This window comes from Oncorhynchus nerka, linkage group LG27 (genome assembly GCF_034236695.1).
Source record: "Oncorhynchus nerka isolate Pitt River linkage group LG27, Oner_Uvic_2.0, whole genome shotgun sequence".
NCBI lineage: Eukaryota > Metazoa > Chordata > Actinopteri > Salmoniformes > Salmonidae > Oncorhynchus > Oncorhynchus nerka.
In genome coordinates, this window is record NC_088422.1 from 37,205,743 (window position 1) to 37,232,979 (window position 27,237).

The 27,237-nt window shown below is 42.8% G+C and overlaps 1 protein-coding gene across 2 annotated transcripts; it reads left to right on the forward strand.

Annotated features, from left to right (window-relative positions):
- The first annotated feature begins 1,705 nt into the window (after positions 1-1,705).
- LOC115111724 (voltage-dependent anion-selective channel protein 2-like) lies at positions 1,706-15,969 on the forward strand. 2 transcript variants are annotated; one of them, XM_029638074.2, is made up of 10 exons: positions 1,709-1,791; positions 7,431-7,546; positions 9,073-9,144; positions 9,692-9,741; positions 13,592-13,744; positions 14,164-14,216; positions 14,435-14,662; positions 14,831-14,981; positions 15,104-15,161; positions 15,334-15,969. In XM_029638074.2, exons 2-10 carry the CDS (start codon positions 7,435-7,437, stop codon positions 15,423-15,425), a joined length of 969 nt encoding a protein of 322 aa, XP_029493934.1. In that variant the 5' UTR covers positions 1,709-1,791; positions 7,431-7,434; the 3' UTR covers positions 15,426-15,969. The 2 variants fall into 2 exon arrangements, with proteins under 2 accessions (XP_029493936.1, XP_029493934.1); XM_029638076.2 differs by lacking the exon at positions 7,431-7,546 and having other exon boundaries at positions 1,706-1,791.
- Positions 15,970-27,237: the final 11,268 nt, after the last annotated feature.

Below are 27,237 nucleotides of genomic sequence, written 5' to 3' on the forward strand. Positions count from 1 at the left end.
CTCGCACACGTTTTTTCAGTTCTGCCCACAAATCTTCTATGGGATTAAGGTCAGGGCTTTGTGATGGCCACTCCAATACCTTGACTTTGTTGTCCTTAAGCCATTTTGCCACAACTTTGGAAGTATGCTTGGGGTATTGTCCATTTGGAAGACCCGTTTGCGACCAAGCTTTAACTTCTTGACTGATATCTTGAGATGTTGCCTCAATATATCCACATAATTTCCCTCCCTCTTGATGCCATCTATTTTGTGAAGTGCACCAGGCCCTCCTGCAGCAAAGCACCCCCACAACATGATGCTGCCACCCCCGTGCTTCACGGTTGGGATGGCGTTCTTCGGCTTGCAAGTCTCCCCCTTTTTCCTCCAAACATAACAATGGTCATTATGGCCAAACAGTTCTATTTTTGTTTCTTCAGACCAGAGAACATTTCTCCAAAAGTACTATCTTTGTCTCCATGTGCAGTTGAAAACCGTACTCTTGCTTTTTTATGGTGGTTTTGGAGGAGTGGCTTCTTCCTTGCTGAGGGGCCTTTCAGGTTATGTCGATATAGGACTCGTTTTACTGTGGATATAGATACTTTTGTACCTGTTTCCTCCAGCATCTTCACACGGTCCTTTGCTGTTGTTATGGGATTGATTTGCACTTTTCGCACCAAAGTACGTTCATCTCTAGGAGACAGAACGCATCTCCTTCCTGAGCGGTATGATGGCTGTGTGGTCCCATGGTGTTTATACTTGCATACTGTTGTTTGTACAGATGAACGTGGTACCTTCAGGCGTTTTGAAATTGCTCCCAAGGATCAAGCAGTCTTTTGGAGGTCGACACTTTTTTTCTGAGGTCTTTGCTGATTTCTTTTGATATTCCCATGATGAATTTGAAGGTAGGCCTTGAAATGCATCCACAGGTACACCTCCAATTGACTCAAATTATGTCAATTTTCCTATCAGAAGCTTCTAAAGCCATGACATAATTTTCTGGAATTTTCCAAGCTGCTTAAAGGCACAGTCAATTTAGTGTATGTAAACTTCTGGAATTGCGATACAGTGAATTATAAGTGAAACAATCTGTCTGTAAACAATTGTTAGGCGAGAAGGTTAAACTGGAAAACCCAACCTCCATCAAAATAAAAAGATGGCGGAGCCGCAAAAGTTCTTCTGTGCAAGGGTGTTAATTTACATAGTCATTCCGGATCAAAAACAACAGTACTGCCATCAAACGTATACCTTGTGGGGCCGCTAAAAACAATGCTGCCCCATCCACAACACAATCCAAAATGCCTCTCTATGAACTGAAAGAATGACATTTAAGAACAGGAAGCATAAAAATAGTGCACATAGAATAGATCTACGGTTTCTTCGACTTGCTTTCAATGAGAATGAACGATCTATAACTCAATTTGGTCTGGTCACCCAAAAAGTTACATATTGCAGCTTTAAAAGTAATCCTAGAAGTAATCATATATTTTTTCCCCAAAAGTATCTGTAATCTGATTACGATATATTTGCTGGTAAAGTAATGGATTACAGTTACAGTTTATTTATTTGTTTTGTAATCTGTTACTCCCCAGCCCTGAGCCTGAAGGCTACTGCAAACCATAGACATAAACAAGCTTTCGAAAACAGTTATTGGCTACCTCTCTCTTTGTTCAATGACAATTACACAATGACCCCGCCCTTTGTGTCAGAATGTTTGCGCATGCTCAGTCCGCAACTCTGTGCTTTCTCCTTCACTGTGCCCTAATTGCGCGAGACAGAACGTTCTGAAACTTCTCTCATCGCCCCATATATAAGGTAGGAAATTCATGGCACCTTCAGGGATATTTTATTGTGAAAGGCTCTGACGGAAAAGCCTGTCTATTGGATTGATACTGAAAATATATTTGACTCATTTGATTGATGTTTAAATGGCTTAGACGCGTAAAGTGTGGAAGCGAGAATAGTGTGGTTGGTAGGCCTCAGCATAGTAGGGCTGCAGGACATACAGGCCTGTCTGTCTATAAACGGTAGATATCGCAACACTTGAGGTATATTTAAGAATTATTCGGAAAAATTAGATTCCTATAACACTAGACTATGCAGGTTGATTATAAGATATACAATTTATTGTGGGCTATACAATGTAAAATAAACAGATTTGATTGCTAACTAGTGCGCATTACGCACAGTATTTCACTTTTAGTGCCAATTACATGTAGTCTCTGAATTTCAGCAGGATATTAAAATGGTTGAGTTATTGTCAATTTTATTGTAGATTCTGTATTTTTTTTAGAGACTGTCTATAGTTATAGCGCTATAGATTTTTGTTAACAGAGCAATGCATTGAAGTATGAACATTGGAGACCTAGGCTAGCCATTTGTCTATTGCAAAGGGCAATATATGTCATCCCATAAATTACACCCTGTATGATAGTGTCCGTGTTTTTGTAAAATGTTTTATAAAGTTGAAGGCCCATTAACAGCATGGTTTGTGCTGCAGAAACAAGGAGGGTTAGGTTTGTCTTCGGGTTGGCACGGTGGACTTTACGCACGCCGGGTTCTGGTGTAACATGCAGCAAATATATAATTCACTCTCGATTGTTGGAGCCACCTGACCTTCTACTGTGTTCAATCATGAGCGTAGTAGACAGTCGGCCCACCAACAGGAATGAAAGTGAAAAAGATTGGGGATTTCAAGTGAAAGTGAAAACATTGTGTGATCACACAATAGGTGTTTTGCTCTTCTTGAACCTTTGCTGCTCTCCGAAGTCCTGGAATCCTATTGCGCCGCCGCCTATGGACAACAAAGAATGCCACAAACCTTGCTTATTTTTGTGGTAGTAGTGTCTGAAGCAGTAGGCCTAGACCTAGTCAAATGCCTGATGAGAGAAGGCCTGTAGATAGTTCTAGTAGGTTCAAGTTTAGACTTGTTAAAAGAATGCTATTAATGAATGCTATTAATCACAATATAGGCAGTGGTGTAAAGTACTTAAGTAAAAGATACTTTAAAGTACTACTTAAGTCGTTTTTTCTGTATATATAGGTCCATGTACACGGGCTGAATATCAACCCCTATAGGAACATGGCTGTCCTGAAGTGCCTGGCGTTGGTTGGAAGGAATGCACTGTTGAGTAGGTCAAGATGTGATGCCACACTCATTGGGCAGGATTAGGCAGCCGCCTATGGCTGCAGATTGACACGGGCAGCATTTTCTGAGCTAAACTGGCCAAGGCGCACCTCCAACAACAATAATTCTGCCCAAAACAATGACAATTTCTCTCAATCAGTGGCATATGGGCATTTTAGGTGAGCGCTGATGCCGCCCTTTGATAAGCAGTGCCCACTTTGTCAAAGGCAGGGGTGCAAAATATTTAGCTTGTCCATTCCCAGCACACCTCTCCAGGGTGCTGTTGGAGAGATGCATCTCTGCAGCGCTCCACCAACGTTCCCTCAATTACAACAAAAATCAAACAGAAATCATGTATCAGATATAGGATATGGTAGAAATAGCATGTGGCCTTTTCTGTAGCCTACAGGCTGGACATAAGTTATGACAGTGTAATTAGACAGACACTTTTTACCAAATGCAGGTTTCTCCAATCAAATAGCCTAACCTAACTGCCGCTCAATCAAATAGAACATTTGTTGTCATGTTAAGAAACAACATATCCAAAAAACAGGACAGGTCAAAGTAAAATGGACAACGTAGAATGGACAATGTAGAATGGACAATGTAGAATGGACAATATAGAATGGACAATCACAACAGTGAGTTTCACCCCATTGTCATGATCAGTGGTTTCAGGTTTGTGTCCGTCAATCTTTGACAAGATGATCGTAGCAACAACAAAAAAATATTTCTGCATTTGAACACATTGCAAATAGGCTCGCGATAACTCCTGATAAAGTTGGGTAGCTGATATTCCGAGCTTTAAAAGCCAAATCGATGAGTCACAGGACTAATAAAGCCAATGCAATGGTCTGTTTAATAAACGGTGGTCCTACCACATGGATGGGCATTCATAACGTTCCATTGCGAGCCAACATGGTAGGCTACACCACAGTAAGCACGAGCCGACGTCTTTTTTTGGTCCTGTCTGGATGTCGTTTTTTTGTTACAAACGGTAGGATTACCACATAAAATGACATTTCAGGCAACGCTGTAGGCTACACCTCAGTAAGCACGGACCAACGCCGACACCTTTTGGACCTCTTTTTTTTGGGGGTGCAATTCCGGACCGGCCATGATTTCCGCATCCACGAACATTGGTCTCGTCTATGGCGGCAGAACGGCAAGGACATGGGTGCATAGCTAACCCATAGCTAACCCATGCACTACTGTACATTCAGGGTATATATTCACAAGGTGTAACTTCATTTCCCCCGACCTTATCTCACACATTCCACTACCAACATGCCACATAGGCCCGTCTGAGTTACACTGCATGTGAGGATCTGTTTTATTAATTGCTGAACATTATCAGCCTACATTGTTTGTTAAACATTGGATTAAAAATAGACCAAGGTATAATGGTTTAAAAAAGGTTTACTACTGAGTAACAAGCATATAATAATGGTTTGTACGCCGTTTATAAGCAGACCTTAAGTAAAGCCTCGCCTGTCGCTAGTCAGTCTCTATCACCAAACCAGTGTCTTTGGGCTGACATGATAATTTTTGCAGCTAACTGATCTCCCCAACAATGATGCTTATTTTGTTTGAATGGCATAAAGACTAAGGACTACTATGGTGAATGATGTCTGGTTGGTAACTACATTTCCCAGGATCCCACTGGATGTGTTATGCCTATCTGTTTTCAGTTGATTTCCTGTCCTGTGCGTAGCTGATTTATGAATGTCGTCGTGACCCCTAGAGCTAGTGAAGTTGTCAGAGAGGGGGCTGTACGTGGGGAGTGAGGAATGGGGGTGTGGGGGGATCAAGGGAGAGGAAAGTAGGGGTCGAGAGAGGATTTATGGGGGTGGGGGTTGGGTGGGAGTGACGAGGTGTCTGAGGTTAGGTTTGCCAGCGGTAGAGTAAAGCACCCATTTCAAAATGGCGTGGCCATATGAGGTATGGTGTTGAGTTCACCTGGGTTATTTATAGAACAGAGGGTAGGGGGAGAGGGAGAAGGGGGAGGAGAGTGTGAGGAAGCTGGGAAGAAGGAACTGTTAAGATATTTTATCAAGGTTTAAGATAAATTATTAAATAATTCTACCCAGAAACTTAACCATTAGGGATTAGAGGTTATGTAGCATGAACAAGGAGTAATTCAAAATAATAAACACAGCTCCAACTAGGTTGGAGGGGGAAGAGAGGAATGCATGTGTGTGCCTAACGAAAACAAAGAGGATCCTTAACCTATGTTTAAACCGACCCAGCTTTAACTCTGGAGAGATAAGATAGGACAGGGAGAGCCCCTCCAGGTTTCCCGTATCTGGGGGGGACTGGAACTGTCAGCTGAGTGGTAATAAACTATGATGAGAATTCAGTAGAAAAAGAGAGAATCCAAATGTTAGTGTGTAAGTATGTGCGTAGGTTAGACTGGTAAATAAACTAATGTACATGGTATTTTGAGCAGAACTCTCAGAAATAAATGCTACTGATTCATTTTGAGACGGATCTTTGTCTGTTTTATGCAAATAAGAACCTTACAAATTCTTAGAAACGGACAGTGTTTTGCTTTGATATAATTTAATTGGTTAACGAACATATAGGAATTAAATTCCTGTAACAGGAACTGAGTAAGGAGGGAAGAAAGGGGGGTGGGTGTGTGTCGGTGGGGTGGGGGTGGGTGGAGGGTGGGGGGGTGATTGATTGACAAAGACAGATTCCACACCATGCTGAGTCTGCAGAATGCCCCCCTTGCATCAGTCAGCTGACTATCATAAAGCCTTTGAGCATAGACAACAGCACTGAGACAGATAGAGGACAAAAGGTGTGTCCGTGTGTGTGTGTTTCTGCCTGTTTGCTAAATTCCCAGTGACACCAGGGTAATCACCACAAAAGCAAATCATCCACCTCACCGCTGTGTCCCCAAATCACCAGATGCTCTCGGTACCACAGTATTGTGTGTGTGTGTTACCAGATCACTATGTTCTCATAGATGGGCGTGTTCTTGTCATCTATAGAGCCTATGGCTTTGGGTGATAAACATGTCAGCCAACATGTCAGTCATACGGGCCATAGAACAGTGTTATTGTTTTTATTTTTAATAGCTTTTTACCCATTTTTCTCCACAATTTTCTTGATATCCAATTGGTAGTTACAGTCTTGTCCCATCGCTGCAACTCCCGTTACGGACTTGGGAGAGACGAAGGTCGAGAGCCACGAGTCCTCCGAAACACCACCCTGCCAAGCCGCACTGCTTCATGACACACTGCTCGCTTAACCCGGGAATTGTATTTATTTAACCATTATTTAACTAGGTAAGTCAATTAAGAGCATTCTTATTTACAATGACGGCCTACCAAAAGGCAAAAGGCCTCCTGCGGGGACGCGGGCTGGGATTAAAAATATAAAATAAAAATATAGGACAAAAAAAACACATCACGACAAGAGAGACACTACGTAAAGAGAGACCTAAGGCAACAACATTGTAGCAACGCATAACAACACAGCATGGTAGCAACACAACATGACAACAACATGGTAGCAGCACAACACATGGTACAAACATTATTGGGCACAGACAACAGCACAAAGGGCAAGAAGGTAGAGACAATAATACATCACACGGAGCAGCCACAACTGTCAGTAAGAGTGTCTGGAAGCCAGTCGCACCAATGTGTTGGAGAAAACAACATACAACTGGAGACCGGAATCAGCGAGCAGGCGCCCGGCCCTCCACAAGGAGTCGCTAGAGCACGATGGGACAAGGACATTCCGACCGGCCAATCCTTCCCCTAACCCGGACGACGCTGGTGCACAGCCTGGGGCCGAACCCGGGTCTGTAGTGACACCTCAAGCACTGCGATGCAGTGCCTTAGACTGCTGCGCCACTCGGGAGGCCCCATAGAACACTGCTTTATCCGTTTTGAGCACACACCCCTTGGTTCAATATTAGAGTAATAGTTGCAGGCCCTTCCCTGGAGACGCGTTCATGGGGAATTGATCATGTGTTCTGCCAAATGTGAAGAGCTCAGAGGAAAGGGACAGTTTGATTGTTTGTTTGATTGTTTGTACCTGGCTTTAGAGTCACAGTGCTACATGGACTGTGATGATAACCATGCCAGTATAGGGCATGCAACTAAGAGAACTTAAAGAGACTGCTTCGGCTATCCTTTCCAAAACCACTTCCAACAAAAGGCAGCACCTAAAACTCAATACAAATTCACAAAGATATCCAGTCCAGTTAAGCTGAAACAGACCAAGTACAGAGTACAGACACCACCAGCATTGTTGTGAAAACAGAGATTGCATGCCAAAGTCTTCTGTCCTTCCTTCCCCACATCTGAAGAGTCATGTCAGACAAAGGCGGAGAGAAGGCGAGCCTGGTGAGGAAGGAGGGGGAGAGTCCAGCAGCACAGGCCAGTCAGAACAAAGGAGCTCCCTGTGTGCCATGTTGCCACAAGGGTGAGTGAGGGAGGTGAGGGAGGGAAGGAGGTGAGGGAGGGAAGGAGGTGGGGGAGAGAGGGAGGTGCGGAGACAAAGATGTTATCAGGGTCCCCTCGGCTATCTGAATCGATTGATCAATCTACCGGTATCTGTCATTCCAGAGAGTAGGCTTTGTCCTAACATTCTTAGACCGCCTTGTCCTTGTCTCCATTCCTTCATGACTTCTGATTTGAAAGGACTTGATCGGTCACATGATATGTTCCATATGACAAGCCACTAATCTGAAAGGTAGGAAGGTATGTAGGAGTGTTGGGACATAGCCCCTGGACACCAGTAAGAGCGTGTCTCTTACACACTGCCATGGCAAAGTCACCTTCATGCACGCATGCACACACCGGTAATCTATCCTAGCAGAGACTCAGGGGACCCTGGTGACATCATAAAAGCTAGCATAGTGCAGTTGTGTGCAGTGGGGATAGTTGCTGACCAGCCAAACCCTGGCTTAGGCTTACTGTCGCTCAACAGCACATAGTAGAGCGAATGCTGTGGCGTATACTGTGATTGCTATATGTCATACATCTTCTTTCACTTCACGCTAACCGTTTCATTCCCAGGCAGCAAGCTACTAACAATGCTGACTTAGGCAAAAGAAGTGGCAAGATTTTAAAGGCACAGTTCACCCAAAAATCAACTAACTAATCATACCATGGCCCCATTCAGGCTGTCCCTAATATGGTGCCATGTGGTTTCCTGTTTAGAGAGATGATTACCTGGTATACCAGTGGTCAAAACACAAGTCAATACCATTAAGTTAAACCATGCTAGCTAGCGGTTCGCTAATGGACTGATGCCAGGAGAAAATGGAGTTAAACTAATTGGCTGGGCTAAAGTGGGGATGTAGGGGAAAGCGACAAGCAATATATCACAGGCTCAGTAGACCAGACCAGGCAGGGCCAGTGTAGCTGGCAAGGCCGTCAGTACTTCACAGTACGTTGGCTTTACAAAACACACCTTAATAAAGGCTTCAATAACATTTTGGATACTACTTTAGTATGAAGCAATGTATTGACCATTCATACTGAATAGCCTAGTATGCTAGTGTGGATATTATTTAGGACACAGTCAAGGAATGTACGAGGGACTTACCAAGGGTAAGTCATTAGTGGGCCTGTAGATCCTCTAGTTAGTAGACGCTGTGTGGTGTGTGTTTGCTTATGTTGAAAACCTTTCTAGAGCAGCGTGAGGTGTGTGTGTGTGTGTGTGACTGTGAACGCATAGATGGACGCTGTGTGGACACTGTGTGTATGCCTAGATGCTGTGTGTGTTTGCTTCAGTTCAAAGCCACTTCACTATAACACAGCAGTGTTCTGTGTGAAGTCATAGGCAGGTACTGTGTTGGACCTATTTTGCATAGAAGTAATGTGATGTTTTGCTTGTGTGCTGGAGGTCATGCTCCATTTGTACAGAATTTTGCCTCCTGTGACTCAGAGAAGTATTCTTGTACTATCAGAGATACACCCAAACCTGTCTCTCTCTCTCCACAGTCACCATGGCTGTTCCTCCTGCATACTCAGACCTGGGAAAATCCGCCAAAGACATCTTCAGCAAGGGCTATGGTAAGTCAGTAAATCCCCCAGACCCCCACCCACCACCACCACACGCAAGGAGAAAGGGAGGACACAATGACATATTTCATGTGTTTGTAAGCTCTTAGGATCACTCCAACCTATGTCTCTCACCTCTCTTTCGTTCTCTCTCTCTTGCTCTCTCCCTCTGAGACCATAAACCTCAGCTGGTCATCAAGGACTCTGTGACCTCTTACATTATTTACGACCCCATGGGTCAGCGGATGGGGGCTGGGACTCAGTGTGTGTGTGTTTTTAGACTTGTTTCATGCTCATTTATATTGAGTCAAACATTGCCTCTTGTCATCGTTGTTTCATACCATTAGATCTACTTTTCTGCAAATGTTCTTGTTTCACAACTGTAAAGCTTGGATGACCCTCAATGAAAACCGTCATGTAAATTATGCATCCAATAACGAAGGGCTACAGAGAAGTATCCCAAATCAAAATGGGGTCTGCTCCTCTATTTTTTATGAATAGAGACATGATTTTTCTTTTCCCCCTCTTTTCCTTCTACTCTTTCTCTTTTCCCCTCCAGGCTTTGGAATTGTGAAACTGGACCTAAAGACCAAGGCCCAGAGCGGAGTTGTAAGTACAACCTCTCTCTCGATCTCTCTCTTTCACATTTATTGAATTCCTCCTCTGTTTTATACATTATACCATATGTTTCTTGGAGTTTGGTGAGAGCGTGGTTGTCCTGTTTGTTTTGCATACAAACTTCCCACAACTTTCTGGGAATGGTGCAGGATACCCAGCTAGCACATGACGTTCTGACAACCTTAGGTGGGAATTTCAGTACTTCAGCATAACATTTTCTGCAGGTTTCCTCATGGTTCTATTTTAAAGTCATGTTCTCAGAACATTAAGAAAACTTTACATAAAAACCACAAGAAAACATTAACGTTCAAAGAATGTTCTAAGAATGTTATTTAAAAACATATACATTCTGTTCTCAGTGTCAACAAAAATGTCTATCTTCTACCTTAAGTGTGTTCAGGTGTGTTGACTGCATCCACTAATTGGCCACACCTGATCTTAATGAGTGCTTGTTTCCTTTGAAATGGGGTCTGTTTGAATAGACTGAAATGAACAGCTTTGTTTGAGTAAAAAAAAACATGGCATGCTAGCTCCATCATGGTGGTGTAATGGACTAATTCCATGGATAGAGAACAGAAGATGATAGGTTCTCAGAACGTTATTTAATTATCTTAAAATAACCTATAAAACCTCACAGGAAAACTTTCAGGGAACCATAGTAAAACATTCTCAGAACATCCCTGCAACCTAAAAATGAATGTTCCCAGAACATTTTCACTTCTATTCTCAGAATGTTTCAAAAAAGTTTTGCCGGTCAGGAAACGTATTGCTTCATTCCCAGGACCAATGGGAAACCAAAAACCCACAACTTCCCTATGAACCAAATGTGCCACCTGTGTGCCTCTCTAAGCTAAAATATATTTACCCGGGATTGCCATGCAACACTCATTGATCAGATGTGTAATATTTGAGAAACATTAACACACACATTCACATTACATTGTGGTGCTGGGGATGAAAAAAAACAAGTTTTCCAATTAATTTATCACAGATGTGTAACATTTACATTTAGGCCACTCTGGAACAGAGTGACCCATGCAATAATCTGTGTGTTTGTGTAGTCTAGCCTTACAGTATAAGCTGCATGTCTAGACCCTAACCTCAGGGCTGAACAGGAAAGTTGAAATGGCTGACTCACTGTCTGCTGGCAGTGTGTGTGTGTCTGTGTGTCTGTGTGTGTGTGTGTGTGTGTGTGTGTGTGTGTGTGTCTGCCAGAGAGTCTGACAAGCTGTCTAACCCAGTCAGCTTGGCAGATCACTGTCGGACTACAATCTACCTATACATTAGAACAAAATGGATACCGCCCATAGCATTGCTGCTCCCTAAATACTTTGTGTTATATTCTCTTAAAAGGTGTCAGGGGCAACAATACTGTGTGTATGATTATGTTGTTTTTTGTCATTGTCTTCATCGTTTCGCCCTGTACACATTTTGGATATGGTCGATTCCAGAGTTATGGACATTACATTTGCGGGCAAAATCACAACTTTAATGTCTCACAGAATGGACAAACAAAATGTAAATGTTGATGTGTATGTTTATAGTACCCCTTAGGGGGGGAGTGTATAGCCCCCCAGCAGACTTCTAAATATTGGCATGTTGGAGAAACAAAGCAAATAAGAAGAGTTGTTACATGAAATGGACAAGCTTTTTGGGGAGAGTGAACATATTAGCAAACGTCTGTGAGTTTGCAAGTATTAGGTCCAAACATGGATAGCCATTTTGAAGGAAAGGTTTGGTTGAACACAAAAATTATAATTTTGAAAATATTGTCATTTCCATTCTTACTTTAGAGAGGGAAAACTAATTTTATGGATGTTACACCCTCCATTATGCATGTTAGTCTGAAATAAACATTCAAATCGTAAAGATTTCATTATCAAAATCTATCATTACACATGTTGTCATTTGGATGGTTTTCCCAAGGTCAGCAGAAGGCATAGTACTTTAGGATTGCACAATTACAGGTAGCCTGAATAGGCAGGTCCTGATTTTTCCCCTCCACTTTATATATATCAAAATTAACCTTTACCAGTTAAATGTAGACATAAATATATATATATTTTTTATATTACACATTTTCTGAAATATGCAAATTAGACAATAAAAATTTGCCTATACTGCCAATCCACCTTTCTGGACACTGGATAAAGTCTGTATGTTTTGGGGAGCTTTCATTTGAAGAAGAAAAGAACACTCCAGGAATATTCAAAGATTGTTGAAAATCACTATTTTATTATCGTTCTATCTAAAAATAAAAATAAATTAAAACAGTACTGCCATGTATGAGAAATGCATTTCAGCATATATTTTCCGAGAGAATCTTAGCTAGAACACGTCATTTTCAAGATATCAACAATTGCTTCAGTACATCCCAGAACAACCACACAAAATGTGGTGAAGGCACAATCTTCTGAAGATCCATCCCATCCACCACCGTAATGGAAGTTATGGTTATCATAACAATGAAAAAGGACATAGACAATGAAAAGAGAGAAACCAATTATAGACCATATGCAACCGTGAAAGTTATCTTTACAGAGACAGTTTCAAGATGATCCGATGTAAGGTGCATGTTTTACAAAAACTTTTCCTTAAAACGTTATGGACGTTAGTTACATTGTCTGTGCCATTCACACCCCTGTCATTACAAGACTGTAGAAGACACAAACACAACTCAAGACACTTCAATTTAGTCTGTATTGTTTCATTAACATCTCATCTGAATCTCATCTGGGGGGGGGGGGCAGCTGTGAGAGGAAAAACAAGCTATGTGAGCCCTTTCTAAAAGCCATGAAATATGATTGACTGAAAAGCCTTTTTTGAGACTTGCTCTAAATGGTCAAAATTCATGCAATTTCCTTCTTAAACTTTTCAAATAAAACCTAAATTCCAACAAAACCTTAAGCATAATTATGAATGTGGTTTCATTTGGGCATGCTCATGTTGACCTTTCCATGGAATTGCCCGTATCTATATCAACCTTTTGGATAGCTCATCTTCCTCTCCCTGCGATTGAATTGAATCACAAAGCAGATTTCATGAAATACACTTTACTTGGACGATCATTTCCCCCAAAAGTCAAGCGTGTCCTGTAAATTAGATGTTGTATATCTATGATTCACAGTTCATACAAGCTGGTGCAGCTTTGGTATCTCTGGTACATACATTATGTGCATTAGAATCTTCTTTTCTGAAAGAGTGGAGAAGTGATTGAATGTGAATATCTGTATGGTTCTGACCTAACGATATCTGCCTCTCTCTTTCTCTGCCTTTTTTCTGCTTCCTCTCTGGACTTCATTGTCAGATGGTAAGGGTGTGAGGGTGTGAGTGTGTGTGTGGAGAAGGCTTTTCCTCCCTGCAGCCGTTCTTGCAGCAGTGTCCCAGCTGATTGATTGATACCATTCCCCTTGCACTGCTAAGCCCATAATGACAGGCCATAATGACAGACATTTAGACTGGTCTAACTGGCCCGGTTACTGGTCTACAGGTTACTGGTCTGCCAGTGACCAGATGACTGGCTTGAGCATCTACCACTACTCAAAACGGTAGCTGCTGACATGTCAGTCATGCAAACCTGAGAGGAATTGCTTGGCAGAGATGTGGTAGGGGTACTTATCTCTTTCCCTGTCTATTTATCTTCACCTCTATCCCCAGTCTCTTTCTCTCATCAGTGAGGAGTGTGCTAAGCTCTCTTTAGCAGCCTCCTGTAACAGTTCCCCATTCTCTTCTACCTTTTCTCTCCTATGCTCCAGTTTCTTCTGCTGTGCTCTTACTTTTCTGCTGTTAACCATCCCTCATTTCCCTCTTCCTCACCCGCCACTCTCCTTCCATCTCTCAGGAGTTTGCGACCTCGGGCTCCAGTAACACAGACACAGGGAAGGCAGCAGGTAACCTGGAGACCAAATATAAGGTGAAGGAGCTGGGCCTGAGCTTCAACCAGAAATGGAACACAGACAACACCCTGACCACCGAGGTCTCCATAGAGGACCAGGTGAGTTTGAAACCAGTTTAGCCCAAAATCAGGTTACACCGCACCAAACCAGCTCCTGACAGCACTTGATGTTAACTCATTGAACACCAGTATGTAAATGCATCCAATAGACTCTGGACATTAAACCCAAAGTTTAGTCAGTAATATTATTAGCCCTATTGTTCTCATTGTTCTGTGTCTGCTGTTCACCAATATGTAATCACTGGAGGATGCTGACGGGAGGACGGCTCATAATAATAGCCGGAACGGCGTTAAATGGAATGACATCAAACACCTAAAAAAACATGTGTTTGATGTATTTGATACCATTCCACCTATTCCGCCCCAGCGAGGAACCACGAGCCCGTCCTCCCCAATTACGTTGTCACCAACCTCCTGTGTATGTACTGCATCTCCTTCTCTGTCCTGTGTTTCTGTAGTTGGCTAAGGGCTTGAAGCTGGCTCTGGACACATCGTTCGTGCCCAACACTGGGTAAGTTAATCACTCGCTGGTCAATCATTACCTCCCTCCATATGCCTTAGTGTTGCACACGAACATGAAGGATTTTGAAATAAACAGCACCAGTAAAGGGAGTAAAACGGTCACTTGGGCAGTTTTTTTTCATCCGTTGTCAAATTGGGGAACATAATGTCACAGCAATCCCGACACCCTCTCTACGTTCCTCCTGTCCCCTTCCCCTCTGTCTGCAGTAAGAAGAGTGCCAAGCTGAAGACTGGTTACAAGCGGGACTTCATCAACCTGGGCTGTGACCTGGACTTTGACATGGCCGGCCCCACGGTCCACGCTGCTGCCGTGCTGGGCTATGAGGGCTGGCTGGCTGGGTACCAGATGGCCTTCGACACAGCCAAGTCCAAACTGTCCCAGAACAACTTTGCCCTGGGATACAAGGCTGGGGACTTCCAGCTCCACACCAATGTGTGAGTACCACTATACCTAACCCTGACTACTGTCCAGCAGAGATTGTTTTGTGTTTGCGCAGAGTTGTTTTCTCCATGCACAATTTTTGTTGTCATGATCCACAGGAAGTTGATTTAAGAGCTATGTAGTACCCTACTGATGAAGCCCATGGTGTTTTGTCCTCTCAGTAACGACGGTACAGAGTTCGGTGGCTCCATCTACCAGAAGGTGAACTGTCACTTGGAAACAGCCATCAACCTGGCCTGGACGGCCGGCAGCAACAACACACGCTTCGGCATTGGAGCCAAATACCAGCTGGACAAGGACGCTTCCCTGTCTGTGGGTACCACAACCACACATACAGAACCACATACCAGTCCATAGTGCCAGAACAAGAACCACACAACCATCCAAATACATGCTTGTCTCACCGCTTTGTGTCTGTCTGTCTCCCCCTGCAGGCCAAAGTCAACAACGCCAGTCTGATTGGAGTCGGATACACACAGGTCCTCCGGCCAGGTAACTCAAAACCGACCTTTACACCAGATGACTAGCTGCATTTGTCTATATCTACACACCTTGCCTATTAGTACCACAGGAGTTGGTTAGAAGAAAGGAAGAGGTGATGTCTATGCTCTATATATGAAAAGACCTGTACTTTGTGTGTTAAGACTGGTGTCTCTCTCTGTAGGAGTGAAGCTGACTCTCTCAGCTCTGATCGATGGGAAGAACTTCAACGCAGGCGGCCACAAGGTTGGCATGGGCTTTGAGCTGGAGGCATAAGGATGGAGGGGAGAGGAGAAGAGGGGGATGGGTGAAGGAAGGGAAAGATCCCGAATCTGACAAAACACACACACATACACACGCACAGAGAGAGTGTGTCTTTTGGCCTTAACCCTACAGCCCTTAGCACCCTCTGAGACCCCCAGTACTATATTAAAATGGACAGACTGTCGAGAACCAAGTTGTTTTTTGGTTAGTTTTAGGTTCACCATCTCTCTGTATTATCTCCTTAGCAATACCACTACGTAAGGGACATCTGTCATGCCATGGCACTGGAGCAGGCAGCCAGTGAGCAAGTCTCAAATAACACTCTATTCACCAGGAGTTTACTAATTCACATAGGGCTCTGATCAAAAGTGGTGTACTGTATGCAGAACAGGGTGTTTGAAACAGACAAGGCTGAAGTCAACCTTTTGTTCCACTTCCTCCCCATAAGCAGACATATCCTCTTTTCTGTGTGTGCACCTTTTTAGTAGGGTTTGATTGTGTGGTATACTTTCCCTTTGCCTGAGATCATGTGTTTAATCTACTTTTGACTTGTGACAAAAAAAAAAAAAAAGAAAGATTGACAGTGTACTTCGGTTTGTGTATTTGTGGTACACTATTGATTCGATCAAAGCCAGAGGGGAGTTGTTTTCAAGGAATAACTTATTTTTTAAATGTCATGATGTTCCGTTGTCCCAGACCTTTTACAGGCCTGTTTGTGGATGGATGTCCACTTTCAGTGATACATAAACAGGGACACATTGACACGAGCATACTGCAATAAAATGGGTGGCTAAGAACTTGAAAATGAGACCGGTTGAGTTTCTGTTTCCAAATCAGGGAAATATCTGTAGTACAGAGAACTTGAAGATTCCACCTTGACAGTAAGATTTGTTGACTGACTTGTATTCCCATTCCAGAACATAAAGCAATGTAACAATGGCTGAATGTTCTGCCCAGAGCCATACGTTTAGAAAGTTAGGCCAACATTCTGTTACATAGCATTGTTTAAATATTCCCCATGTAATGTTAAGGAAGCTAACATGGCTGCCATAGAATGTTTAAGTGTCATGTAAATGCATCATGATGCAGAAACCGCATTGGCCTACTAAATACATGGTTCTGGTTCTGCCTAATGTCCCACTGTTTTCTCAATGTCTCTTGTTACTTCTGTTTTGACCATTTCAACTCTCTGTGTGTAAGCATCTCTGATTGCCAAACTAATACCCCATACATTTCTCCATCTCTTCTTTTGGTTTAGAGTTTTGAGAAGGCATACAGGCATGGTGGATATTTTCCTTACCTCTTCGTAATTAAATTTTTTGTTGTATTTTATTTTCGGAACTCTACCACTATCATGCAATTTTGTGTCTGCTGTGCTTGGGAGAGGGAAGGTTGTCAATAGTTGAAACCTCAAACTGGAATTCATGGAATAAAGAAGAATTTCAAAATCTTTGTTCTTGTTTTCATGCACATTTTGTCACTTGACAAATACTGTACCAAACGTCTTGGTTAGATGTAAGACCTTGGCAAAACCGGCAAAATCAATTACAGATTTCTTGAGTTATCTTGGATTAAATCAGGACTATTTTGACAAAGTGTACTGGCTACGGCGTCAAACAGTAATATTGCAGCTTTTTCCTTGTTTTTCAAGCAAAGGTATTTTAAGGGAGTCTGCGAGCAGACGTTCACTTCGCCTAGCCTGCTAGGAGCAAACCGAACCTATGTATGCGGACACCTTTACAGTTTGTTACAATATCTGTCAGGCAGATCGTTCCTTGGTGGTTGAAGTTCAATTCAACCAGATACACGTACTTACACTTAACAACAATAAGACCACAGTAAAATACAACGAAATCAAACAACCAAATATTATACTGCAAAATATGTTGAAACATCAATAACAAATATACAGTATACACAAAACCCCAGAGAATATGTAAAGTGAATTTGGAAAGTATTAATTCAGAAAGAATATGAAAGCTACAGCTAAAACTTGTCAGAAAATATTTTGTGGCAAGCATAAAATAAAATGTTTGAAAGATTAGGAATCATCACCAGAGTTCAGTCCAGACCAGACCTGACCCCTTTAAGGACCAGTATCACCAGGACCTTAGTCAAGAGGACAGTTTGGATCTGACTAGGCCACTGGTTTAAATACAGCTATGTCACCTGGTTCAGTAAATACATTTTACCCCATTCAAATCTACTGGATTACTCCAATGCACCATGGTGTAGATTACAGGGGGTGTTGGATATGTTCACGTGGACACCCCTATAAACCTGGAAAATATCCATTTTGGTTCAATACATTATTTTAGGGGAAACTCCAAGAGTCAATATCAATGTTAAATGGCGCAATGCACTCTGTTGCAGTAAGTCTTCCCCACCACACAGCAGCAGCAGAGGACCACGGCAGGGAGTCTGGAACGGGACAACGCTTCTGTTCGACATCAGCTTGAGACACACCACATTAACACACTATCTGTCCACCTGAATAACAACGAAGGATACACACTGATCAGGAGATCTCTCTCGCACACACACACACACACACGAGTAAAAGTAAAGGTACCTTAAAAGAAAATGACTAAAGTAAAAGTGAAAGTCCCCCAGTAAATTACCACTTGAGTAAAAGTCTAAAAGTATTTGGTTTGAAATGTACTTAAGTATCAAAAGTAAAAGTATAAATCATTAAACATTTCTTATATTAAGCAAAACATGTTTTTCTTTTTAACGGATAGCCAGGGGCACAGTTCAACACTCAGACATTATTTACAAACGAAGCATTTGTGTTTAGTGAGTCTGCCTGATCAGAGGCAGTAGGGATGACCAGAGATGTTCTCTTGATAAGTGTGTAAATTAGACAATTTTCCTGTCCTGCTAAGCATTCAAAATATGACAAGTACTTTTGGTTGTCAGGGAAAATGTAAGGAGTAAAAAGTACATTATTTTTCTTTAGGAATGTAGTGGAGTAAAAGTAAAAGTTGTCAAAAATATAAATAGTTAAGTAAAGTACATATACGCCAAAAAATTACTTATGTAGTACTTTAAAGTATTTTTACTTAAGTACTTTACACCACTGCATATTACCTCGACTAACCGGTGCCCCTGCACATTGACTCTGTGCGGGTACCCCATATATATAGCCTCGCTAAAGTTATTTTACTGCTGCTTTTTAATGACATGTTACTTCTATTTTTTATTTATCAATTTTTTACTTAACACTTATTTTTCTTAAAACCGCATTGTTGGTTAAGGGCTTGTAAGTAAGCATTTCACTGTAAGGTTGTATTCGGCGCAAGTGACAAATAAAATTTGATTTGATCTTACCGCAGGGAGAGAGTGAAAACGCAAATGTGTGTATATGTAACGGCATCTGAGGTGTGTGTAGACTCGTGTGTGTGTGCATGAGTACCTGAGGTGTGTGTCGAAATATTTGAGTTCTCTCGTGGAACTGGAATGCCTAGACTACCAGACGCACTACCTTCTGACTGCCCCCCCCCCTCCCCCTATACTTCTGGTCTGGAGGGAGCGAGGGAGGGAGATCTGGAGACAGAAGGAGATAGAGATGGAGGAAGGGGGAGGAAAGTGAGAGGGGAGAGAGGAGAGAGCGGGAGAGTGAGAGGAAGAGAGAGAGAGAGAGCTTGTTTTCCATTCTATAATGACATGTTCTCAGAATCACAAATAGACATCAGGTGTCTATAATCTATGTGACGGTAAATGATCATGAAGGGAGAAGTGGTAAACCAACCTCTGGGTTTCTCTCTGAGTTTGCGGAACAACTCCTTGGCCTTCCCCCTCACTGTGGCCCGAAAGAGGTGAGAACAGAGAATGAACATTTACAGTATTAGCACACTAAAGGCCAAGCATCAGCTGACACGATGAAACTGGTTAGATGTATTTATAGATCTTGCTCTGAGTTAACTGGACTGTTGAGATGTTTCTGTCTGTCTCTTACAGTGTGTCCAGGGCCTCTCCACTCATCCACAGTTGTCTCTTGAGCTCCACAATGTCTGTCTGGAGGAGCATCATCTCCTCTCGCGACACTGCGCAGCTCGCGGCTGGGTTTCCCTTTGTAGTCCATAATAGTTTGCAAGCCCTGCCACATCCGACGGGCGTCAACAACCGATGTAGTAGGATTCAATCTTAGTCCTGTATTGACGCTTTGCCTGTTTGATGGTTCGTTGGAGGGCATAGCGGGATTTCTTATAAGCATCCAGATTTGCGTCTTGATCCTTGAAAGCTTTAGCTCTAACCTTTAGCTCAGTGCGGATGTTGCCTGTAGTCCATGGCGTCTGTTTGGGATATATACGTATGGTCACTGTGGGGACGATGACGTCGATCCACTTATTGATGAAGCCGGTGATTGAGGTGGTATACTTCTCAATGCCATTGTATGAACCCCGGAACATATTCCAGTCTCTGCTTGCAAAACAGTCCTATAGTGTAGCATCTTATAGTCCTATAGTGCTTACAGTCCTATAGTGTAGCGAAAGCATCTGTCCACTTCCGTATTGAGCGAGTCACTGGTACTTCCCGCTTTAGTTTTTGCTTGTAAGCAGGAATCAGGAGGATAGAATTATGGTCAGATTTTCCAAATGGAGGGCGAGGGAGAGCTTTGTATGCGTCTCTGTGTGTGGAGTAAATGTGGTCTAGATTTGTTTTCCCTCTGGTTGCACATATGACATGCTGGTAGAAATTATGTAAAATGGATTTAAGTTTGACTGCATTAAAGTCCCCGGCCACTAGGTGCGCTGCTTCCGGATGAGCATTTTCTTGTTTGCTTATGGCCTTATACAGCTCGTTGAGTGCAGTCTTAGTGCCAGCATGGGTTTGTGGTGGACGGCTACGAAAAATATACATGAAAAGTTGGTAGATAGTGTGTTCTACAGCTTCTACAGCTTCTACAGCTTATCATGAGGTACTCTACCTCAGGCAAGCAATACCTCAATACTTACTTCCTTAACCTCTTACCTCTACCTGGGACGCTTGCGTCCCAACTAGAGCTCTGGAAATGCAAATGCGCTACGCTAAATGATAATAGTATTAGTTAAAACTCAAAAGTTCATTAAAATACACATGCAGGGTATCAAATTAAAGCTACACTCGTTGTGAATCCAGGCAACAAGTCAGATTTTTAAAATGCTTTTCGGCGACAGCATGAGAAGCTATTATCTGATAGCATGCACCAATACACTACAACAGAAAAGCACAGCAGGGGACGTAAACAAAATAATTAGCATTTCGGCGTTACACAAACCGCACAATAAAATAGAAAACAGTCATTACCTTTCACCATCTTCTTTGTTGGCACTCCTAGATGTCCCATAAACACTATTGGGTCTTTATTTCGATTAAATCGGGCCATATAAAGCCAAGATATCGTTATATGTAGACTGTGTGATAAACGAAAAAAACAGCGATTTCACAACGTAACGTAATTTTTTAAAATTCAAAAAGTAGACGATAAACTTTCACAAAACACTTAGAAATACGTTTGTAATGCTACTTTAGGTATTAGTAAATGTTAATAAGCGATAAAATTCATCCGTAGGCGATGTACATATCATTAGCTGTCGTCTGTTGACTCGATCCCTCCGATGTCAACAACTACAGACCAGTATCCCTTCTTTCTTTTCTCTCCAAAACTCTTGAACGTGCCGTCCTTGGCCAGCTCTCCCGCTATCTCTCTCAGAATGACCTTCTTGATCCAAATCAGTCAGGTTTCAAGACTAGTCATTCAACTGAGACTGCTCTTCTCTGTATCACGGAGGCGCTCCGCACTGCTAAAGCTAACTCTCTCTCCTCTGCTCTCATCCTTCTAGACCTATCGGCTGCCTTCGATACTGTGAACCATCAGATCCTCCTCTCCACCCTCTCCGAGTTGGGCATCTCCGGCGCGGCCCACGCTTGGATTGCGTCCTACCTGACAGGTCGCTCCTACCAGGTGGCGTGGCGAGAATCCGTCTCCACACCACGTGCTCTCACCACTGGTGTCCCCAGGGCTCTGTTCTAGGTCCTCTCCTATTCTCGCTATACACCAAGTCACTTGGCTCTGTCATAACCTCACATGGTCTCTCCTATCATTGCTATGCAGACGACACACAATTAATCTTCTCCTTTCCCCTTCTGATGACCAGGTGGCGAATCGCATCTCTGCATGTCTGGCAGACATATCCGTGTGGATGACGGATCACCACCTCAAGCTGAACCTCGGCAAGACGGAGCTGCTCTTCCTCCCGGGGAAGGACTGCCCGTTCCATGATCTCGCCATCACGGTTGACAACTCCATTGTGTCCTCCTCCCAGAGCGCTAAGAACCTTGGCGTGATCCTGGACAACACCCTGTCGTTCTCAACTAACATCAAGGCGGTGGCCCGTTCCTGTAGGTTCATGCTCTACAACATCCGCAGAGTACGACCCTGCCTCACACAGGAAGCGGCGCAGGTCCTAATCCAGGCACTTGTCATCTCCCGTCTGGATTACTGCAACTCGCTGTTGGCTGGGCTCCCTGCCTGTGCCATTAAACCCCTACAACTCATCCAGAACGCCGCAGCCCGTCTGGTGTTCAACCTTCCCAAGTTCTCTCACGTCACCCCGCTCCTCCGCTCCCTCCACTGGCTTCCAGTTGAAGCTCGCATCCGCTACAAGACCATGGTGCTTGCCTACGGAGCTGTGAGGGGAACGGCACCTCAGTACCTCCAGGCTCTGATCAGGCCCTACACCCAAACAAGGGCACTGCGTTCATCCACCTCTGGCCTGCTCGCCTCCCTACCACTGAGGAAGTACAGTTCCCGCTCAGCCCAGTCAAAACTGTTCGCTGCTCTGGCCCCCCAATGGTGGAACAAACTCCCTCACGACGCCAGGACAGCGGAGTCAATCACCACCTTCCGGAGACACCTGAAACCCCACCTCTTTAAGGAATACCTAGGATAGGATAAAGTAATCCCTCTCACCCCCCCTCCCCCTTAAAAGATTTAGATGCACTACTGTTCCACTGGATGTCATAAGGTGAATGCACCAATTTGTAAGTCGCTCTGGATAAGAGCGTCTGCTAAATGACTTAAATGTAATGTAAATGTCTTGGAAAAATTTCAGGAGAGAGCTCTTCCGGAATGATCTGGGCGGAGACCGGAGGTACGTCGTGCCCCTCTTTCGGTTCAACCAAGAATCAAAGAGGATTAAATTCACAAGATACTCGACTACATGGGGATGCTGTGGGAGTTGAATGCTCGGTCTTATCTAATTCGGCTCACTGTTAACAATTGCTGGAAGTGGCGCAAGGATATTTATTTCCATTTTCTGTGATCAGGTTTTCCTGCGCTTTCCGATGTAACGCACGTTATGTAATAGCCACAGTCGTGATTTAACCAGTTTTAAAAACGTCCGAGGGTTTCCTATACACACATTCTAACCATATGAACGTACTATATTCCTGGCATGAGTAGCAGGGCGCTGAAATGTTGCGCGATTTTTAACAAAATGTTCAAAAAAGTAGAGGGTAGGAGCAACTAGTTAAACAACTTCTTAGGGATCAAATCCCGTTAACGGGATCGATTTGACAACATCCGGTGAAATGGCAGAGAGCCAAATTCAAATTAAATTATTAGAAATATTTAACTTTCATACAAGTGCAATACACCAAATTAAAGCTTTATCCAGCCACCGCGTCAGATTTCAAAAAGGCTTTACGGCGAAAGCAAACCATGCTATTATCTGAGGGACAACATCCCATCAAACAAACACAGGCAATCATATTTCATCCCGCCAGGTGCGACACAAAACTCAGAAATAACGATATAATTCATGCCTTACCTTTGAAGATCTTCTTTTGTTGCCAATCCAATATGTCCCATAAACATCACAAATGGTCCTTTTGTTTGATTAATTCCGTCGTTATATCTCCAAAATGTCCATTCATTTGGCGCATTTGATCTAGAAAATCACAGGTTCCAACTCGCACAACATGACAACAAAATATCTAATAAGTTACCTGTAATCTTTGTCCAAACATTTCAAACAACTTTCCTAATACAACTTTAGGTATTTTTTAACGTAAATAATCAATAAAATTTAAGACGGGATAAACTGCGTTCAATAATAAGTAGAGCGAGCTTTCAGGTCACGCGCCCCAACCACAACAGTACACTACACTCGACCCTCGTTCTGAACAGCCCTACTTCTTAATTTCTCAAAGGAAAAACATCAACCAATTTTTAAAGACTGTTGACATCTAGTGGAAGCGATAGGACCTGCAAGCAAGTGCCTTAGAAATCTAGATCCCCATAGAAACCCCATTGAAAAGAGAGTGACCTCAAGAAAAAAAATCCTGGTTGTTTTGTCCTTGGGGTTTCGCCTACCAAATAAGTTTTGTTATACTCACAGACATCATTCAAACAGTTTTAGAAACTTCAGAGTGTTTTCTATCCAAATCTAATAATATGCATATCCTAGCTTCTGGGCCTGAGTAGCAGGCAGTTTACTTTGGACACGCTTTTCATCCGGATGTGAAAATACCGCCCCCTAGCCTAGAGAGGTTAATATTAGACATCGCGCACCAGTTGTTATTGACATATAGACACACCCCCTCCCCCCTCGTCTTACTGGACGTAGCTGTTCTGTCCTGCCGATGCATAGAAAACCCAACCAATTGTATATTATCCGTGTCGTCATTTAGCTACGACTTCGTGAAACACAAGATATTACAAGATATTATGTTTAATGTCCCGTTGGAAGGATAGTCTCAAACGGAGCTCATCCAGTTTATTCTCCAGTGATTGCATGTTGGTCAATAGAACGGATGGTAGAGGCGGGTTACCCACTCGCTGGTGAATTCTCACAAGGCCCCCGGATCTGCTCCCCTTGTATCTCCATCTCTTCTTCATGCGAATGACGGAGATTTGGGCCTGGTCCAGGATAAACAGTATATCTGTCACGCCCTGATCTGTTTCACCTGTCCTTGTGCTTGTCTCCACCCCCTCCAGGTGTCGCTTATTATCCCTGGTGTATTTATCCCCTGTGTTTCCTGTCTCTCTGTACCAGTTCGTCTTGTTTGTCAAGCCAACCAGCGTTTTTGTGTCTCAGCTCCTGCTTTCCCCAGTCTCCCTTTTCTCGCCCTCCTGGTTTTGACCCTTGCCTGTCCTGACTCTGAGCCCGCCTGCCTGACCACTCTGCCTGCCCCTGACCTCGAGCCTACCTATTGTCTTGTACCGTTTGGACTCTGACCTGGTTTATGAACTCTCGCCTGTACCCGACCTGCCTTTTGCCTACCTCTTTTGTTATAATAAATATTGGAGCTCAACCATCTGCCTCTTGTGTCTGTATTTGGGTCTCGCCTGGTGCCCTTATAATATCCCTCACGTCAGACTCATTAAAGAAAAAATCTTTATCCAGTTTGAGGTTCTGATATCCAGAAGCTCTTTAAACAGAGTCAATAACACCTGAGGAAAGAACCAAGGCGAGTGACAGATATAGGGAAGATAATCAAGGAGGTGATGGAGTCCAGGTGAGTGTCATGAGACGATGGTGACAGGTGTGCGGGATAATCAGCAGCCTGATGACCTAGAGGCTGGAGAGGGAGTGGACTCACTAAACACACATGCTTCATGTGTAAATGGTGTCTGAGTGTTGGAGTGTGTCCTTGGCTATCCGTAAATTTAAAAAACAAGAAAATGATGCTGTCTGGTTTGCTTAATATAAGGAATTTGAAATGATTTAAACTGTCACTTGTACTTTTGTTACTTCAATATATTTGAGCAATTACATTTACTTTGGATACTTAAGTATATTTAAAACCAAATACTTTACTCAAATAATATTGTACTAGGTGACTTTCACTTGAGTCATTTTCTATCAAGTTATCTTTATTTTTACTCTAGTATGACAATTGGGTACTTTTTCCACCACTGCTCATCGCTTTGGCACAATAGGCATCAGGTCACTTGCCGATAATGTTGCATGCAACGATTGAAAGGTCTATCATTTTCATTGAACACAGTCAAGGTTAACATAAGCCTTCAATTGCACAATTTATAGGCCTGCCCAATTTAGGCATCTTTTTTTTAACAACATGACGTTGTGCTCCAAATGGATACTAGAAATAACATAATGTAGGTAATTGAATAATCTAAAGAAAAACATGTTTATTTATTAGCCTAGTGGTTATTAGTATTTAGGCAACTCATGTGAACTAGGCGTCATGTGAAATCATTGTCAAAGGCGCAAGAGATACTGTTGCACGTAGGTCTAGATTATTTATGGATTGAACATATAAAACATAACTTTAATAACTCCAAAGCAATTGCATGTGGATCAGGAACCACTGACTCGCTGCATTTGTATTTATTAAGACACCTGCTGGTAACTCTTAACTGGTTAGGACAGTTCATGAGGTCTCCTAAATATCAGTCGACTAGGTGTGACTTACAGTATGACAGAGGCTTAACATAGCTTTTCTTTTAACCCGTAAGAGTGAAATGTCTATTCTCAGCACTTAAAACCAATTTTCTACTCCGAGACACTTTGTGGATACGGGCCAAGTACAACCAGAGAGAGATACACAAATAGAAAAATAGTAGTAGTGTTCGCCACAGTAGCACCACGCACGAGGTATCGCAGTGTTTCCGACGAATGAGGTACACAAACTGTTCTGGTCCAGCTCTTTGGCATAGCCCAGATCTATGATCGTATGTATCAACCACAGAGAGAGGGAGAGAAAACAGGATAATGATTTATTACACTGTATGGAGTATTCTTAGTATTTTCTAAGAAATTACATAGCAAAACAGTAACTACACATAACATACAATTAACTACTAAATATCAAATCTACTTTGGGGCTCTACTGCCTTTAAGAACCCCTTCATTTAATAGTTCTACAGCCCCTGTCTCTCAAAGCAAGCACTGAACTCCAAACACACCTTCACCAGGAGGGCATATAGTATTGCTGTTCGCCGATGAGTGAAACATTTCACAATAAACATTTTTACGGTCAATTTAATCCAGACAGAAATATGTGTTTTGTGCTGTACCCTCCATGTAATGTTATAAAACAATACAAGGGCATGCAGAAACACATAAACACAGCAAGAACTTGTTTTAATATGTCTGTCTGGCCTTCGTTACAGAACTCTATTTGTGTCCATGCAAACCTATTTAGGAGTTTAGGGATGGATGGTATATTGCATCATTGACAAGATGGGGACATATTGGGCAAGGTAGGAACTATTACAGAGGGTGGGTGTCTGTCTGCATTGAGGTTTGCAGTGTTTGTGCTTCTGTGGTTATCCAGGTATTGTCTGTGTGATTCAAAATCATGTTAGCTTGTTGAGCTAAAGCCTCAGAATTTGTCAGGGAGCAGGAGTGCAATGTCTTCAATTCCTAAAATCACACAGGGAGACCCACTCTCTTCTCTCCCTGCTGGAGGACGATGTTCTCTAGCTTCAGATCTCTGTGGATGATCCTGTTCTTATGGAGGTAAGTCAGTGCAGATAATAGGGGGGCTAGAGAGCGAGAGAGAGAGAGACAGAAGTCTGGAAAAATATCCTCTGTGTACAACGTAAAACAACAAATAATGCATGCAGAGCAGAATTAGGCCGATATCTGATAATTATGAAAAATTCAGGTAAGAAGTGTTAAATTCTACAACCACCTACAAGGAAGCGATTCCCAAACCTTCCATATCAAAGCCATCACCTACAGGGAAATGAACCTGTAGAAGAGCCCCCTAAGCAAGCTGATCCTGGGGCTCTGTTCACAAACACAAACAGACCCTACAGAGCCCCAGGACAGCTACACAATTAGAACCAACCAGAGTTGGAGAAAAC